Here is an 18,052-nt window from a genome sequence, read left to right on the forward strand (position 1 = left end):
CTCTCTCTCTCCCTCTGCCCCTCTCCTGCTTTTGTGCTCTCTCTCTCTCAAATAAAAAAAATAAATCTTTGGGGCGCCTGGGTGGCTCAGTCGTAGGGCGTCTGCTTTCAGCTCAGGTCATGATCCCAGGGTCCTGGGATTGAGCCCCATATCCGGCTCTCTGCCAGTGGGAAGCCTGCTTCTCCCTCTCCCACTCCCCCTGCTTGTGTTCCCTCTCTCACTGTCCCTCTCTCTGTCAAATAAATAAATAAAAATCTTCAAAAAAAAATATTTAAAAAAAACCCAACAACAGTATAGTGTTCTGCATATCTCGTGGGTTATTCCAAACTTATTTCCTTTAAAGGAAAATTATACCCAGATTTGCAAGGAAAGTATTACAATGGTGTTTGTATGATTTTTACCACATCTTTTCACCAGATGTGTGTACCATTTACTTTCATTTCTTGGGTTTTACTTTAAGGAGTTTTTTTGGTTTGGGTTGGGTTGTTTTGGTTTGGTTTTGGTTTGTTTTTGTTTTTTGGGGTTCTAGGTACTAGATCCTAGATCGCATTATTTGTTTCTTTCTCTGAGTTAAAATACTTTATTATTTTAAAAAAATTTTTAAAGATTTTCTTCCCTTTTTTTTAAGATTTTATTTGTTTATTTATTTTACACAGAGACACAGAGAACACAAGCAGGGGGAGAGGCAGAAGGAGAGGGAGAAGCAGGCTCCCCGCTGAGCAAGGAGCCCAATGTGGGACTTGATCCCAGGACCCTGGGACCATGATCTGAGCCAAAGGCAGACACTTAACCGAGTGAGCCACCCAGGCAACTCAAAGATTTTCTTTTTTTAAAGTATCTCTACATCCAAGATGGGACTCAAACTCACAACCCGGAGATCAAGAGTCGCAGACTCTACTGACTGAGCCAGCCAGGCCACCCCTAAAGTACTTTACATATACAGAATTGCAGTCTCTAGTCCATAATTCTAAAATCCAAAATGCTTGAAAGAATTTTTTTCATACATTTGATACCAAAACTCGTTTGACTTCTCTTAAACTGACATAAAACTATATATATTATTAGTTTATCCCATTTAGTGTAAATGTTTATGTTTCAGTGTATTTGGTTATGGGATGCTGTCCCTAATCCTCCTGATGGTGTTACATAATAGATGGCATATCATGTTACTTTTCTAAAATTCAAAAGATTTTTATGCCTAAAACATTTGGCCATAAGTGTTGTGGTTCAGGGATTGTGGACCTATGTCTCTATTTTTAGCACTGATTATGGTGTGCTATGGCTTTGTTCCTTTGTCTGTCTTCCCTTTGCTGAGCTAAGAAAGGTTTCCTCCTTGGGCCTACCCACAAATCCTAGTTTATTGGCCTAAACAGAGTGGCTACTTAATACTGGAATTGAATACCATTCGATGGGGCAGACTTTTACCAGATGGATTATTGAACTACAGATAACATATTTTTTCACTTGATCTTACTTTCTTTCTAAGCAGTCTTTTTCGTGTTATGCTTCTGTTTTGTTTCTTCTTACTTTTTCGTGTTATGCTTACTATTTACTAATGATATGGTTTTTTTATTTAACAACCTTATATATGTTAGTTTTTCATTTATAAAAATGGCATAACAATTTTGCCTGCCTCAAAGGATTGTTGTGAGGGCTAAACAGAATGCTTCTTAGGATTTAGCACTTGTTAAGGTAGTTGTTATTGATTCATGCATGTCCTGTTGGTTACTTTACTAACATATGGTCAACCATTCCCATATTGGACTTTGAAGTCATTTTCAGTGCTTTGACATTTTTAACAATGCTGGATATCATCCTTCCGTATATGGCCGTAAGTCCTTGTGGCCTTATTTTTGTAGGATAGATAGAAGTGGGATTGTTGGATCACTGGGCCCTAATATTTTTCATTTCATTTTTTTTAAAGGTTTTTTTTTTTTTTTAAAGATTTTATTTATTTATTTGACAGAGAGAGAGACAGCGAGAGCAGGAACACAAGCAGGGGGAGTGGGGGAGGGAGAAGCAGGCTTCCTGCCAAGCAGGGAGCCTGATGTGGGACTCGATCCTAGGACCCCGGGACTACGACCTGAGCGGAAGGCAGATGCTTAACGACTGAGCCACCCAGGCGCCCAATATTTTTCATTTCAATGGATACTTCCATGTTACTTCCCTAAGGCAAAATTGAGATGCGGTGGGGAAGGTAGCAGTTTCTGGTTCTGCCAGCAGTCTATGAGGAGTGCTCATTTGCCTATAACTGTACTAACAATGGATTTTATCAATTCATTTGCTTTTTGTTTTTTATTTAATTATTTATCTTTAAAGATTATTTGAGAGAGAGCACACATGCACACTCACAAGTGGTCAGAAGGGAGGAGGGGGACAAGCAGACTTTCTGCTGAGCAGGGAGTTTGATGTGGGGCTCCATCCCAGGACCCCAAGATCATGACCTGAGCTCAAGTCGGATGCTTAACTGACTGAGCCACCCAGGTGCCCCTGTTTTTTATTTTAAAGTAATTACAGACTCACAGGAAATGGGAAAAATAGTCTCATGCATATGTCACTCAGCTTCCTCCAGTGGTAACATATAACTATAATACAATATCAAAATCAGGCAATTGATGTTAGCACAGTACTGTTAACTAAGACTTGGATTCATTTGATTTCTTCCAGTCTGATCAATGGTATCCTGATTTTTTTTTTTCATTTGCTCACTAGTAAGTTTGGGCTTCTCCATGTGTTCCAGTGACCATTTATATTGCATGTTTTGCGATCATTTATTCATATCCTTTATCCATTTTCTTAAATTGGTTGTTTGTGTTTTCCTAAAAGTAGCTCTCAGGACTATTCATTGTTTTGTCTGCCATTTTTTTTTGCAGTTACTTACTTCAGCTTCATATACTTTCTATAGTTTGGTTGATCTTGTTTTTTTTTTCTTTTCCTACATAGAGCTTTTTATTTATTTTTAAAGATTTTATTTATTTGACAGAGAGCGAGAGAGGGAACACAAGCAGGGGGAGAGGGAGAGGGAGAAGCAGGCTTCCCGAGGAGCAGGGAGCCCAGTGTGGGGCTCTATCCCAGGACCCTGGGATCATGACCTGATCCAAAGGCAGACACATAACGATTGAGCCACCCAGGCATTCCCTAGAGCTTTTTGTTTTTATTTAGTCAATTTGTTTCTCTTTTGTGGTTATTAGGTTTTCTCTCTTATTTAGAAAGGTTTATCCATCTGGAAGGTTGTATACTATTTTCCTTTTTTTTTTTTTTTTTAAGATTTTATTTATTTGAGAGAGAGAGAGCAGAAACAGAGGGAGGGAGAGGGAGGGGGAGAAATAGACTCCCTGCTGAGCAGATAGCCCAAGGCGGCTTGATCCCACCACTCTGAGATCGCGACCCGATAGGAAGGCAGACGCTTAACCAACTGAGCCACCCAGGCGCCCCCCTATTTTCCTTTTAATACCTTCTACTTTTTACTTTTTGGTCTTTAATCCAGTTGGAATGTGTTTTGGATATACTGTGAGAATTATTTTCCCCAGATGTATAACATGCTGTTCCAGCACTACTTAACATAAACTTTTATTTACGACTCTTTTGGTTGCTTATGACTTAAAACCTCAGTGATTACAAAGGTAGGGATGACTCAAGGCAACGCTTGATACAGTGGCAAAAGTAATATTGCTAAAATTATTGCTGTTTTCCTTACCCCCCGCAGTTCAGTGCTTTTTTTTGGGTGTTGTATTTTTCCCTATAATCCTTACCTAACACTTCCTTTGTCTGTCCTGTGTGTTGTTTACCCCAATCCCAGATATTTTCCTCATGGTCACATGATTGAAAGTTTTAGGCATTACTTCCTCTTATTGCTCAGGGGAAGAGAAAGAGTTTCTTTCTGAAGCTTCTCAGCAGAACAAGTTTCTTTTCTTAAATGCCCAAGTAAATAACTCCTTAGATTGTTGCCCCAGATTGAGTCCTTTGTCTGTTCCTGAATCTGTCGCTGTGGGAGTGAGGAAGAATGGGGTGCACACAGAAATGCTGATTGGCTTTTTCAACCAGGAAATAAGGGTTAACAGTTTGGATTTACACTTGTGATTAATTCTGTCTCAGCCACCTTTATGAGGGTGGGAAAGGGATAATGTTTTATGGGAAATTTTAGGTATTGTCTCCAGAAGAGGGTTCGGGTAGATGCCAGGTAGTCAAACCACAGGTGACCAGATCATGACCCTGTCTCCTTCCTACTACACAGATAATACAGAAAGGTACAGAACTGTAGAAAGGTACAGAGATTGCAGCTTTTACATTTATTATGATCTGTTTCTGTATTCTGTTTTGTTCTAGCAACAGTCTAGAGTGTTCATTTGCCTATTTATCCTGTCCTAGAAACATATTGCTTCAATAATAATAGCTTAGAGTACATTTTAATATCTTCTTAAGAAGTCTCCATCATTTTTTCCCCAGAAATTTCTTATATATTTTTTTGATATATACTTTGGGATTCTGACTAGAATTGCATTATGTGTATTTTTAAGATGGAAATTCCAAATTATATAAAAATATGAGAAGCAGCCTGGAGGCTCTCAGTACTTTCTTAACAAAAAAAAATTTTTTTTTTAATTTTCTTGGTTGCTCTCCTTCTTCTTTACAGTTTTTGACCCTCAACACTTTCACAAGTACCAGAAGACAATGGACCCATGGTCCTCCTATCCCCCACAGAGAACTCCTATTTTTAAGTATACCCAAGATACCTAGCAGCCTCTTCTAGTAGGCTATTTGGGTTATTGAGTGGTACCAGCAGAGAACTGAGAGGGAGAACAGCTGGAAATGTGCAAATAAGCTGCCTTACCCCTCAGGTATTAGGAGAGATTTTTTTAAATTAAGGATGCCACACATCTTCCGTTGTATTGCTATTTGTTATGTTAGATAGGTACAAAAAGATAGGAAAATGAAATGTGATAACAGAAAGGAAAATAATATATATTTTTTACAGATTATTTATTATATGCCTAAAACTCTAGAAATACAGTAAATGTGTATTGAAATTAGTAAACATTTAACCAAGGTGCTACATAGACGATAAATATTCCAAAACCTACTTTATACCTCTTTAAGTGGTACCGTGATAGGTCTAAGTACAAGAGACCATTGCATTATACGTATGTGTGTATGTATATATATATATATATATATATATATATATATATATATGTATATATGTATGTATATATACATGGCATCACTATGTTGTATACTTGACACTAATGTAATGTTATATGTCAGTTAAATCAATAAAAAATACTAAAAAATAAATACAAGAGACCATAGAAATGTATATATTTCACACCTCAGATTCAGTCCGTTGCAGCAGTGTTCAAGATTTATATATGTATATAACACATATAACATATGTATGTGTTATATATATATAATATATATATATATATTTTTAAGGAGACTAGTATTTTTATTTGAATCTGTAGGTATGTTCTTTCCTCCCTCTGTTTTACTTCTGGGCCTGTAAAGCTTGTGTTAAGTGAAGGAGAATGTTTTTGTTTGTTTTAAATTTCAGCTTTAGTGAGGTATAATTGACAAAATTGTAAGTGAAATACAGTATTTACAAAATAGATTTGTAAGACTTCTGTGAGGTCTGTGAGGCCATGTTTTCTTACATGCTAAATACTGGATCAGGATTAAGAAAATGAAAGAATTATTTTTCCTTTAGCTATATGAGGATGAATTTTACATCTGTTTTCTCCATGGAAGCCTCTCTGTAGATTGATAGACTTTTTATAGTTTATAAAATGTGTTTATGTCAAAGGATGTTGCTCAGTTAATTTTATCTTAAGTCAGTGTTACGTAGGATACTCAGACACAAAAACTAATCATTGTGTTCCTCTTGTTCTTTTTTTTTTTTTTTGCAGTGGGACTTCCCCTCTTGCATGCCTGAATGCAATGCTGCATACAAACTCCCGAGGTGAAGAGGGCATCTTCTATAAGGTTCCAGGTAGAATGGGAGTATATACTTTGAAGGTAAATATTTTTGTTAGGGCATCATTTATAAGGTAAATACATGAAGTGACGATATCTAAATGATATTTGTGTCATAGAGATAGAACTCTGTTCTTGAAAAGCTTATTTTCAGGAAGAGGTAATATGTTCAATTCTGTATCCTGTAAATTTTTAATACTAATCTGTGGCCATCTGTAGGTAGACCAGAGAACTAACTTTATTTTTTATTCTTTATGATAATGCTGTCTTGAAAGGATAAACTGAAAATGACTTCCAGTGACTTTTTAAAGAACCTCAGAACATTTGAGTAATGAGTGTTACCTTGGAGCATATGACTTTGTTATTTAATTCTCCATTACAGTTCAGAGCTGTGGTTCTTTTTTTTGTAATGGAGAACGCCCAACTTCAGAAGATTGCATTTTCTTGTTTTGTGTTTGCCAGATAGTATAAGAACTGAAATATGGACCCAGATCTGACTGAATTCCTGGGCTCATGTTCTTTTTACCGTAACAGTCTTGCTGATTTCTATTTCTGGCACTAAGACACCTTGACTTATCAGTGTCCCTTCAGTCACAAACAGGTAAACCAACTCGAATGAGCTTGAGTAAAACAGAGAGTTTATTAGTTCATATAACTGTAAATTCTAAGAAAACTCAGCCCGGATCCAGGAGCTCAAATGATATCATCAGGGATTGATCTCTCTGCTTTCTTTTGGCTTTCTCAGGCAGTCTCTCTCCTATCATACATGACTTCACTGTCAACGCCCACTTGGCAGGCTGTAAGTCTGAAGAGAAAAGAGCTTCAGGAACTGAACTGGGAGCTCTTCAATTAGTTCTGATTTGGCTTAATTGGTGTGGCTTGGCCCATGTGTCTATACCTGAATAATCGCTGTTGCCAAATGCATTGAGTCTTCTGACTGGCTATATGTAGGCTCATGATCACTCTTGATGTGAAGTTGAGGTTAAGCCCTCTGCCAGATGAATTCAGAAAAGGGATTGTTTGCCAAAGGAAATTATCAGCAGAAGGAGAGTTAATACTTGGCATGCACTGGCTATTGTCCATGTGTACATGGGACTATGTCCCCTCTTTTTAGCTTTGGGCTGTAGTCATCACTATGCTCAGTGGTTGTGTGTAGCCCACTAACATTAGAAAGTTCTAATTTGGGGCGCCTGGGTGGCTCAGATGGTTAAGCGTCTGCCTTCGGCTCAGGTCATGATCCCAGCATCCTGGGATCGAGTCCCGCATCGGGCTCCCTGCTCCTTGGGAGCCTGCTTCTCCCTCTGCCTCTCTCTCTCTCTCTCTCTCTCATGAATAAATAAATAAAATCTTTAAAAAAAGAAAAAAAAAGAAAGTTCTAATTTGGGGCACCTGGGTGGCTCAGGTCATGATCCCAGGGCCCTGGGATCCAGCCTTGCATCAGGCTCCTTGCTCCGCAGGAAACCTGCTTCTTCCTCTCCCACTCCCCCTGCTTGTGTTCCCTCTCTTGCTGTGTCTCTCTCTGTCAAATAAATAAATAAAATCTTAAAAAAAAAGTTCTAATTTACCTGTAGTACCTCCTTCTTATATACTTCGTTAAACTTCCTATGATACAGGGCTCTATTCCCATGGGGAGCTTTTTGCGTTGCTTATAAGTTTTAGCTGTTCTAGACCTTCCATATCGTTAATAACATCAATTAAATGCCTATCCTATGCTGGACACTGTAGAGACTATAAAGAAGAATAAACTGTGGTCCCTGATCTCTCGATGCGCACACAGTTATTGAAGTAATTGTATCCTAACAAAACATACTGTGATATAAAGTACTGTACTATAAGGCATCGTCATAGTGTAGAGAAATAAAGATTAATTTTGAATAAGAGGATCTAGAAAACTTTTGTTTTTGTTTTAACTTGTAAGATTTGAATTGAACTTTGGCTGGTAAGTAATGGGGGGAAGGACCTTCCAGGATAAGGAACTAGCTTAAGCAAAGGCACAGATGGAGAGATTCAGAATGGATTTGAAACTAGAGTAGATTGAAGTGGTTACCGTCATCTGTGTGGGCTAGTGAGGTAAGGAGTTGGGGGCGGGGTAAACATTAGGTGAAGATCAAATTTTGGAGGCTTTTTGAAAACCTGAATTAGCAGTTTCGAGAGAGAAAGCACTGAGAGATGGCAGAGGTTTTTCAGAATAGTATGATCAAATCTGTGTTAGAAAGATAATTCAAATCGGATAGATTTAAGGGATTGTTTGCAAGAGATAATTGGCCTGAACTATGAGAGTGGTTAAAGAGAGGCAAGAGACATTAGAGAAATAAAATGTATACTATGGAGTGGGTAAAAGGAGGGGTGAAATGATTCTGAGATTTGGGGCATGCACAGTTGACCAGTTGATCTTGGAAGGGTTACAAGTTTAAGCTTTAAGAATTACATTTGTACTTAAAAATACTTGTTGATCCTACAGGTCAGGAGGTCTGGCTGGCAACTAACTCTGTAAAAGTTGTTCCACATTTGAAGGAAAGGATAGAAAAATATGGGATGTGTATTTTAAGAAAGTATATAACATAGGAAATGTCTTAGAGAGAAATGGAACGAGGATATAAACATAGGAAATGTCTTAGAGAGAAATGGCACGAAGATATAAACCTAAGTGGGAAGTAATAGTTCCTTACTAGAGGAGAGGTTATTATCTTGGCTGTAATGTGAGTGTCAGTTGTAGGAAGGAGGGTCACATGTTAGAATTATTTTTTATCTGATTATAAAATGTGGGAAAATAAAAAAATATATTGAGGAAAAAAGAATTAGCCATAGTTTCATAACTTAGAAATTCACTAATATGTTTGCTTATATGTGTATATTTTTATATACTACATGCATACGTAGTAGCTAATATTTATTGAGCTCTTATTATATGCCAGGCACTATTCTAAGCATTTTACATTTAACTCATTTAATTTCAGAATGATCTTTTAAGGTAGGTACTATTATCTCCATGTTACAGACAGGGAAACTGAGGCATAAGGGGTTAAGACTTTGATCAGACTGCATAATTAGGAGAAGATAAAGCCAGAGTTCAACTCCAGAAAGTCTTAGTTTTCTAGTTCTTGATCTTGCACCTGTCCTACTGTATCTCCTACATACTGTGCTGACAGAGGTATCTTTTCTGATTAGCATTCTCATTATTCAGTGGAAACCAAAGATTCCTGTGAGTTTTTTAAAAAAAGTATTCCTTGGGCGCCTGGGTGGCTCAGTCGTTAGGCATCTGCCTTCAGCTCGGATCATGGTCCCAGGGTCCTGGGATTGAGCCCCGCATCGGGCTCTCTGCTTGGCGGGAAGCCTGCTTCTCCCACTCCCACTCCCCCTGCTTGTGTCCCCTCTCTCGCTGTGTCTCTCTCTGTCGAATAAATGAATAAAATCTTTAAAAAAAAAAATTATTCCTTTTGGGGCGCCTGGCTGGCTCAGTCAGTAGAGCCTGCGACTCTTGATCTTGGGGTTGTAAGTGTGAGCCCCACATGAAGAGTTTACTTAAAAATAGAAAAAAAATTTTAGATTATTCCTTTTGTATTTGACTCTTGCTAGTTATTAACCATTATTTAGGAATCAATTAGATTCAAATAATGCACAATTTCTTCCTATCCAGAGTCAGCTCAACTCACAATGCTTAATGGTACATACACACAAATATATATCCTTGGATGATGAGTATATCTACCTTTTACAAAATTGTTATTGTATAGTTTTTTTGTTCTGAACATCTCATTTACTTGGACTTAACATATACCCAGTTGTTTTGAATTTAAGAAATTAGATTTCTCTGTTGTGCTTTCATATGATTGTCATGTATAATTTTTATCTTTGGATGTAGATGGAAACGTTAGCTAATTTGACCCAAAGAAGAGAGATGACAGGAATTCAGAAAATATTGCTGGTTCTGCTACTGAATCCTATAATACTAAAAATTAATCAGCACAGTTAAGTTGCAACAATGCATATCAGAAATTTAATTCCTATTTGCTGAAATGGTAGTGATTGATCCTAATTGGATGCCTATATTTTCAGAAAGATGTGCCGGATGGGGTGAAAGAGCTATCAGAAGGTTCGGAAGAAAGCAGTGATGGTCAGTCAGACTCCCAGAGTTCTGAGAACAGCGGAAGCAGCAGTGATGGTGGCAGCAACAAGGAGGGGAAAAAGAGCAGGTGGAAAAGGAAAGGTAAATCCACCTGATCTCTCAATAAAGTACTGAATGCTCTAGGACAAACGCCCTTGTTTTAGTAGCTCCTCTCTTTTCAGACCCAGGACAGTCCGTCTCTTCCTTTCCCTTTATGATTGGTACCGTCCAGTTGACTTTCTTGTAGATGGAAATGTTCTGTGTCTGTGCTGTCCAACACAACACAACCCAACAACAGTATGTCTGTTGAGCACTTGAGCTAGGGCAGTTTGAGGAACGGAATTTTTTATTCTTTTTAAATTTTAATTTAAATAGCCACAAGTGGCTAGTGGCTATCAATTGGACAACATGGCTCTCTAGGTTTTACTTGGGTTAATATTGAGCCTTTTTGAAGGATGCTCTTGTCTGATTTGCCTCTTTAATCCTCTCTTCTAAAATTTGAGCACTTACTGCTCTAACAGCTCTCTACTTACCAGGAAAAGAATGCTTTTCATTTCTACTAGCAAAGACTAAATTTAGTCTGCTGTTCTTTGCTCTCCCCTGCTTGGTGTCTGCTTCGTAGCTTACCCAAAAAACATTTTTTAGGGAATGATGTCTGTTGCTGCAGCATCGCTGGGATGGATTTTCCACTTAAGAATACATTTTATTACCTGTTCTTGCTAATTATATGTAGCTTCTTGTCAGAGTCTTCTTGTTTTACCTCAATATTTATAAACTTAGCTGTATATAGCAGGGCAGATTTAAGCCAACTCATGATGGTTCCTTTACAAGGACTGATAATAGTGATACTCTAGAACAAAATGACATCCAAGAATTTCCCTAGCTTGGATATCCTCTTCGGTTTGTGTTACAGGTGAGCTGTCTTTGGATCTAGAAGCTAGAGTTATGTTTGTGGGAATACTTGATTCGTTAATTTTAAGTGCCTTTGGAACTATTGATTTGGAACTGCATCAGAAAAACAGTTTGATTCATTACCATCCCTGCATTCATGTGTGTGCTACTCCTGGAGAGAACTCAGATAATTGGTGGCATCATTTGTGTTCTCTGGTAAAGCTACCACACATACAATTTGGGCAAATTTTGTAATCAGACGATTTTAGCCTTAAGATCACTATCACTTGGAGAGTAACCCAGACCTCAGATGTTAGGAACAAATGGAATAAAGTCAAGGTAAAGCTTGCTTCTGTAACCAGTGTTCTTGAGATAGATTTTAAGTCAGTAGTGAAAGGAGGTGTGGTCCAGGGCCTTAAACTCCTCAGAGTCTACTAAGTATCTTTTTTTTTTAAGATTTTTTTATTTATTTGACAGAGACACAGCGAGAGAGGGAACACAAGCAGGGGGAGTGGGAGAGGGAGAAGCAGGCCTCCCGTGGACCAGGGACCCTGACGCAGGGCCGGATCCCAGGACCCCGGCATCATGACCTGAGCCGAAGGCAGACGCTTAACGACTGAGCCACCCAGGTGCCCCAAGATTCACAGTTTCTGGATATGTCTAAAGACAGGAAAATCAGTAACTAAGTAGGCCAGACTAGTGAATTTGGGAACAGAATCGTGGTCTCAGAGGTCATTCTTTCCACTTTTCAATAGCCATATATGAACAGTAGCTGTTTTGAGTAGTGGCTGTTACATGTTTGTTAAAGGTGATCTCTAAGAAGTTGAGGTGTATGGCGATACAGGAAGATCTAAGAAATAACAACAGAGGGTGCCTGGGTGGCTCAGTTGGTTAAGCGACTGCCTTCGGCTCAGGTCATGATCCTGGAGTCCCAGGATCGAGTCCCACATCGGGCTCCCTGCTCAGCAGGGGGTCTGCTTCTCCCTCTGCCCTCTTCCCTCTTGTGCTCTCTGTCTCTCATTCTCTCTCTCTCAAATAAATAAATAAAAAATCTTTAAAAAAAAAAAAAAAAAGAAATAACAACAGAATCCCAGTGTCAATAGGTTAATAGATTTAAATAGCATAACCTTGCACTATATTTAGCATTATAATAGAAGATATTTAACAGCAAAGTAATAGCAAATTCAGAATTGTGGTCCAGATAAACTGTTACTGAACTGCCTTTGTATTCATTCCTCTTCTAGAAATTATCACATTATTGAATATTTATCGTCAGTTTACATTAAGAGGAGATGTTCTGTAAAGATCTTTTCTGATTATAGGTAGTCTCTTAAACTGAGAGTAGGGGGTGCCTGGGTGGCTCAGTCGTTGAGCGTCTGCCTTCAGCTCAGGTCATGATCCCAGGGTCCTGGGATCAAGCCCCGCATTGGGCTCCCTTCTCTGCAGGAAGCCCGCTTCTCCCTCTCCCACTCCCCCTGCTTGTGTTCCCTCTCTCGCTGTGTGTCTCTCTCTGTCAAATAAATAAAATCGTTAAAAAACAAAAAAAAACACAAAAAACTGAGAGTAGAATGGGCTATATATGGTGTTTGGAAGGTGAAGGTAAGAGATGAACGTGATGTCATATGGATTTCATGTTTACTCTTTGCTGAGCGACCAACAATGAGGAATGATTTAGTTTCTCATAGGATGTGCTTCTCTCGTTCATGGGTCATACATATGGCATGTGGCATAGGTATGTAAATTTTTAGGTACATATTATATAATCTCTGAAAGTTTTTGTACTCCAGTGCAGATTAACATGGAAAGCTTGTAGTTAGCAGTAATAGGAACAGCGTGCAAAAGAGCATTTCTTAATCAGTTACAGTTATTAATAAAGGTAAAGCAAAGTAATTGTGCCTATTCCTTTGTCTTATTTAGGGTTTTTACTCTCAATCTGACATCACTTTATTTCAAATGCATTGTAAGACAGGAAGAACATTGAGATAGTATCAAAACCCACTTCCTTTTATGTACAAAAATAAAGAGCTCTGACAGCAAAACTGATACTTCTGGTTGAAAATCGATAGAAACTCTCTTGATAATAGATATACCTTTTAAGCAAATAGGAACAGAGAACAGAACTTTGAAATTCAGTCCAATATTAAAACTAGTTTATTGATTTCCATGTAAAGTGGAAGAACTTAGAAGTTCATAGTTTGGGTTCCTAATTATCAGACAGGAAACAATGTTCAGAGGAGAGCTTTATGGAATTCCAAGCCAAGGTAAGGTGGAATAAATCCAGAAAAAAAGATTAAAATCAACTTTTTCTGTTGCTTTTTTTGCAGAATCATAGCTAAGCAAAGTCTCTGCCTTTTCCCCAAAATAAAATATAAATATTGCTCTATGAAACAACGATAGAAGTATTTTTATCTTCTGGTAGAGAAAGTTTATTAAATTTTGGCCTGCTTTTAAAGTGTCTTAAGAAAAAAGTTAATTCCATAAAATACACCTTTTTACTTACAAGGAATTACTAATTCTTCCTAGGGGCATAAACTAATGTTAATTTAATTGCTTGTTCAAAACTACTTTAAATCAGGAATTTGATAAATACTATGTTTGGAGTTATTTCAAATACCAAAGACCTGCCTGCCCTCTAATATCATTTCTGTATGTAAGTTTACTGAATGGGGATGATTATGTATATAATGTCTCCTTTAAAAAGTATACTCGGGAGAAAAACTCCTTTGGGCAAAGTTAAGTTATGTGGAGAGCAATCTTTGAGAGAGATCTTCTCTTTTTCTGTGGTGTGGTTGGTGGCTGAGTCAGAGGTTTTATTAGCTCTGTCATGTATTAAACGTGGCTCCACTATTAGGACTTGGATAGGTAGGGTACCCAGAAGCAAGGAAAGGTGCTCAGGTATGGCCTCTCCATCTTTGATTAGGGGATTATTTGAATATTAATCAGTAGCCACAGCCTGCCAAGTTTGAGGTAGACTGCACTTGGTGTGGGAAGTTAACAGTCTATTAACTTCTGGAAATAAAATTCCTCAAAAGACAGACTCTGGTGGGGCACCTGGGTGGCTCAGTCGTTAAGCGTCTGCCTTCGGCTCAGGTCATGATCCCAGGGTCCTGGGATCAAGCCCCGCATCGGGCTCCCTGCTCGGCGGGAAGCCTGCTTCTCTCTCTCCCACTCCCCCTGCTTGTGTTCCCTCTCTCACTGTGTCTCTCTGTCAAATAAATAAATAAAATCTTTAAAAAAAAAAAAAGGGGGGGGCGCCTGGGTGGCTCAGTCGTTAAGCGTCTGCCTTCAGCTCAGGTCATGATCCCAGGGTCCTGGGATCGAGCCCCGCATCGGGCTCCCTGCTCTGTGGGAAGCCTGCTTCTCCCTCTCCCACTCCCCCTGCTTGTGTTCCCTCTCTCACTGTGTCTCTCTCTGTCAAATAAATAAATAAAAATCTTTAAAAAAAAAAAAAAAAGACAGACTCTGGTGAAAATAAAAACTCTCCCTTAAGAGAGGGATTGCTGTTTAGGAAGATTAAAACAATTTTGGATACTTCAGTTGTTAATCAGTCTTTCAGCTATTAATCCTTCAACTGTAGAAGGCTAAACTTCAGTTTTGATGTTATTGCTTCATTATTTCTGATAGTATTTCTAATACTTGAGAGGGGCCCATTGAATATCTTCAGGAAGAAATAAAATAGGGATTATTCAGTAAAGCCTTTAATTCAAAGGCATCTAATGTGGATAGTCTATATCCTTTTGACCTTGTTCAATATAATATCCATTGAAATGGAAAATTTTCCATGCTGTAATATATCTGAAAAGTAGTACCTTCTGAATGTATACTCAGTGGGTAGTAGTAATTGTCCAGCAACCTGAGACTACTTCAGTAAACTATGTAAAACTGGCTTTAAGTGCCTCAAGTTCTAGGGGCACCTAGGTGCCTCACTTGGTTAAGCGTCCGGCTCTTGATCTCGGTTTAGGTCTTGATCTTGGTTTAGGTCTCACTCTTAGGGTTGTGAGTTCAAGCCTCAAGTTCCAAAATTTGTTTTAAATAATTTTCTGGAAATAATTTTAAGCTTAAAAACTCATTTCTCTACTCGGGGTTGGGGGGGGCTGGTTTTTAAATCAAATAACAAGTAACTGCAGGTCTTTTGATCAGAGTTTGTTAACATTTAAAAAAATTGTTATTATTTTATTATGTCTTTGTATTTATATGAAAGCAAGCATTTTTTTTTTCCTAATCAGATACTAAATATGTTCCTAAATAAGAGAGCTCTTAAGTGTTGAGCAGTCCACATTGGAGGACCAGTAGATCAGGATATAATCTTGAGAAGTATTATTTAGGCCATTCATTAGTTTACTTACAAAGTCAAAGAAATAGGGGCGCCTGGGTGGCTCAGTCGTTGGGCGTCTGCCTTTGGCTCGGGTCATGATCCCGGGGTCCTGGGATTGAGCCCCGCATCGGGCTCCAAGTTCCACAGAGAGCCTGCTTCTCCCTCTCCCACTCCCCCTGCTTGTGTTCCCTCTCTCTCTGTGTCTCTCTCTGTCAAATAAATAAATAAAATCTTAAAAAAAAAAAAATCCAAGAAATATCTCTATTTAGAATGCTTGCCACACTCATTCTTTCTCCAGTATGTGTGTACTATGTGCCAGGTATTTGGGAAACCAATTTAAATAAGGTGGGGGCCCCATCCATATCTAGAGGTATAGAAAAAGAAGCAGACAGTTAGCAAATGACTTTAATAAGTAACAAGTGTTTATATGTGTCATGTTATGGCTGCATTAGAGAAGGAAGTTGTTAACTTGACCTGGGTTAGTAAGTATTGTGTGAGCTATAGAATATTTTAATATACTTCCTTCTGTTGGGAGTATAACCTCTAAGGAAGACAGGTTGTATCACGGAAAGAAAACATATATAAAGACAAGAAGGTAGAAAGGAGGCCATATGAAGGTAAGTTTGGGTGGAAAAGGAGATTTGTGGAAAGAAAGAAGGGGAAAGAAGTACGGATCAGACTGTTCATCTTTAGTGCTAGTCTCCATTATTTATAGGGTATTGCTCTGCATAAAGTGATTTCTTAGGAGATTTAAGAAATGTAGTATGTATGGATCAGAGAATAGCAACCCCACTGACTGTTCCAAATTTTCATAGCCACATACCACGAGGAACCAAAAAAACACATTTTTTTAAAAGATTTTTTTTGACAGAGAGAGAGAACCCAAGCAGGGGGAGCGGCAGGCAGAGGGAGAAGCAGGCTCCCGGCTGAGCAGGGAGCCCGATGCGGGGCTCGATCCCAGGACCCTGGGATCATGACCTGAGCCGAAGGCAGACGCTTAACTGACTGAGCCACCCAGGTGCCCCAGGGAACAAAATTTTTGTTTATAGACCTTTTGCTGTTGGTTTCCTCCTCTTGTCCATTTAAGATCTGAGTTAATACACTGAGTTTTTTTAATTTTAATTTTAATTTATTTTTATTACTATTTTTTCAAGTTTTTATTTAAATTCCAGTTCATTAAATACACTAGCTTTGATTTGTTTTTCTACTGACTGTTGTTTATTGTGGTGTCTCTCCCAGTTGGACGGGGGCCCCCAAATGTGGGGCGACAATCAGGTGGAAGCTTGTGGCTCTGGTAACACAGCCAGGCAAAGAATTCACCTGAGGCAGAACGAAGAGATCGAAGTTTACTGAATATACCACAAGGGAGCAGCGGGCAGGACAGCAAAGGGGACTATCTGCACAAAGTGGTGGTGAGGACTCTTTAAAAAGGGGGAGAGTTAGGACAGATGGGGATGTATGGAATATTCCCCGTTTTTGGTAACTGTGCCTGGTTGTAAGTAGCCCATTGGTCAGTTAGGGCTTATGGATATTTTGAGGTGGGTCCCCTGATGGGCCCTTCTGTCCTCAGCACCTCGGCTCTTTTGCCTTGTTCTACATTCCATTGCTCAAGCCTGTTGCCTAAAAGTGACCTCTACATTTATGTTAGTTCAGTTTTCTAGTCACTGGTATTTGGGTTAAAAGAGTTCATTTCTGGGGCACCTGGGTGGCTCAGTCGTTTGGACATCTGCCTTCGGCTCAGGTCATGATCCCAGGGTCCTGGGATCGAGCCCCACATCGGGCTCCCTGCTCGGCAGGGAGCCTGCTTCTTCCTCTGCCCCTCCCCTGCTCACGCTCTCTCTCCCTCTTTCTCTCTATCTCTCAAATAAATAAAATCTTTAAAAAAGAAAAAAGCGTTCATTTCCAATCCACTCTTGAAGATCATTTGTTCTGGGTAGTAGATTTCCTTGATATAGGATGAGATTAATTGGTGACATTAATTGGTTTCATTTGAAGTAGTATAGAAGTGTGAGAGATTATTTTTCTCCAAGTGCCACTTTGTAAGATAGGATTATGAACAGTGTCTCAGTCCTTGTGGGACTTTGTGGGCCAAAACACTGGTGTCCTAGCACTAACCAGTGGTCTATGAAACCCAGGAAACGTTGGAATGGAGGGAAGGCAAAAAATCATAACAAAGGTTTGATTTCCCACTGCTTTGTGCTGATATGAGAACTACAGAAATATGTGTCTTGCACATGAATTTGTACACTGAAATTACCTGCAGTACACATAATGTCTACCAAGAAATAAATGTCATTTGTTTTAAATAAAGATTATAAATAGGGGCTTGATGAAGTTAAAATGCAGCCTTTAATGTTCATTTTTCAAACAATGTCCTATTCTTTTTTTTTTTTTAAGATTTTATTTATTTATTTGACAGAGATAGAGAGCACAAGTAGGCAGAGCAGCAGGCAGAGAGAGAGGGAGAAGCAGGCTCTCCTCTGAGCAGGGAGCCCGACGCGGGGCTCGATCCCAGGACCCTGGGATCATGACCTGAGCTGAAGGCAGACGCCTAACCGACTGAGCCACCCAGGCGCCCCTAAACAGTGTCCTATTCTTAATATCTTTATCCTTTTTAAAATGTAGCCCTAGGGGGCGCCTGGGTGGCTCAGTTGGTTAAGCGACTGCCTTCGGCTCAGGTCATGATCCTGGAGTCCCTGGATCGAGTCCCGCATCGGGCTCCCTGCTCGGCAGGAAGCCTGCTTCTCCCTCTGACCCTCCTCCCTCTC

General features: G+C 39.1%; 1 protein-coding gene across 4 annotated transcripts in view; it reads left to right on the forward strand.

Annotated features, from left to right (window-relative positions):
• ASXL2 (ASXL transcriptional regulator 2) overlaps positions 1 to 18,052 on the forward strand; it is a 148,214-nt gene that overhangs the window by 81,860 nt on the left and 48,302 nt on the right. For all 4 annotated transcript variants that reach the window (XM_081797081.1, XM_081797084.1, XM_081797082.1 and 1 more), the window contains 2 exons: positions 5,907 to 6,015; positions 10,030 to 10,180. In XM_081797081.1, the coding sequence (XP_081653207.1) occupies positions 5,907 to 6,015; positions 10,030 to 10,180 (260 nt within the window). The remainder of the gene's footprint in view (positions 1 to 5,906; positions 6,016 to 10,029; positions 10,181 to 18,052) is intronic.

The sequence above is a fragment of the Leptonychotes weddellii genome, chromosome 10 (assembly GCF_054177405.1).
Source record: "Leptonychotes weddellii isolate Sample4059 chromosome 10, ASM5417740v2, whole genome shotgun sequence".
Taxonomy (NCBI): Eukaryota; Metazoa; Chordata; class Mammalia; order Carnivora; family Phocidae; genus Leptonychotes; species Leptonychotes weddellii.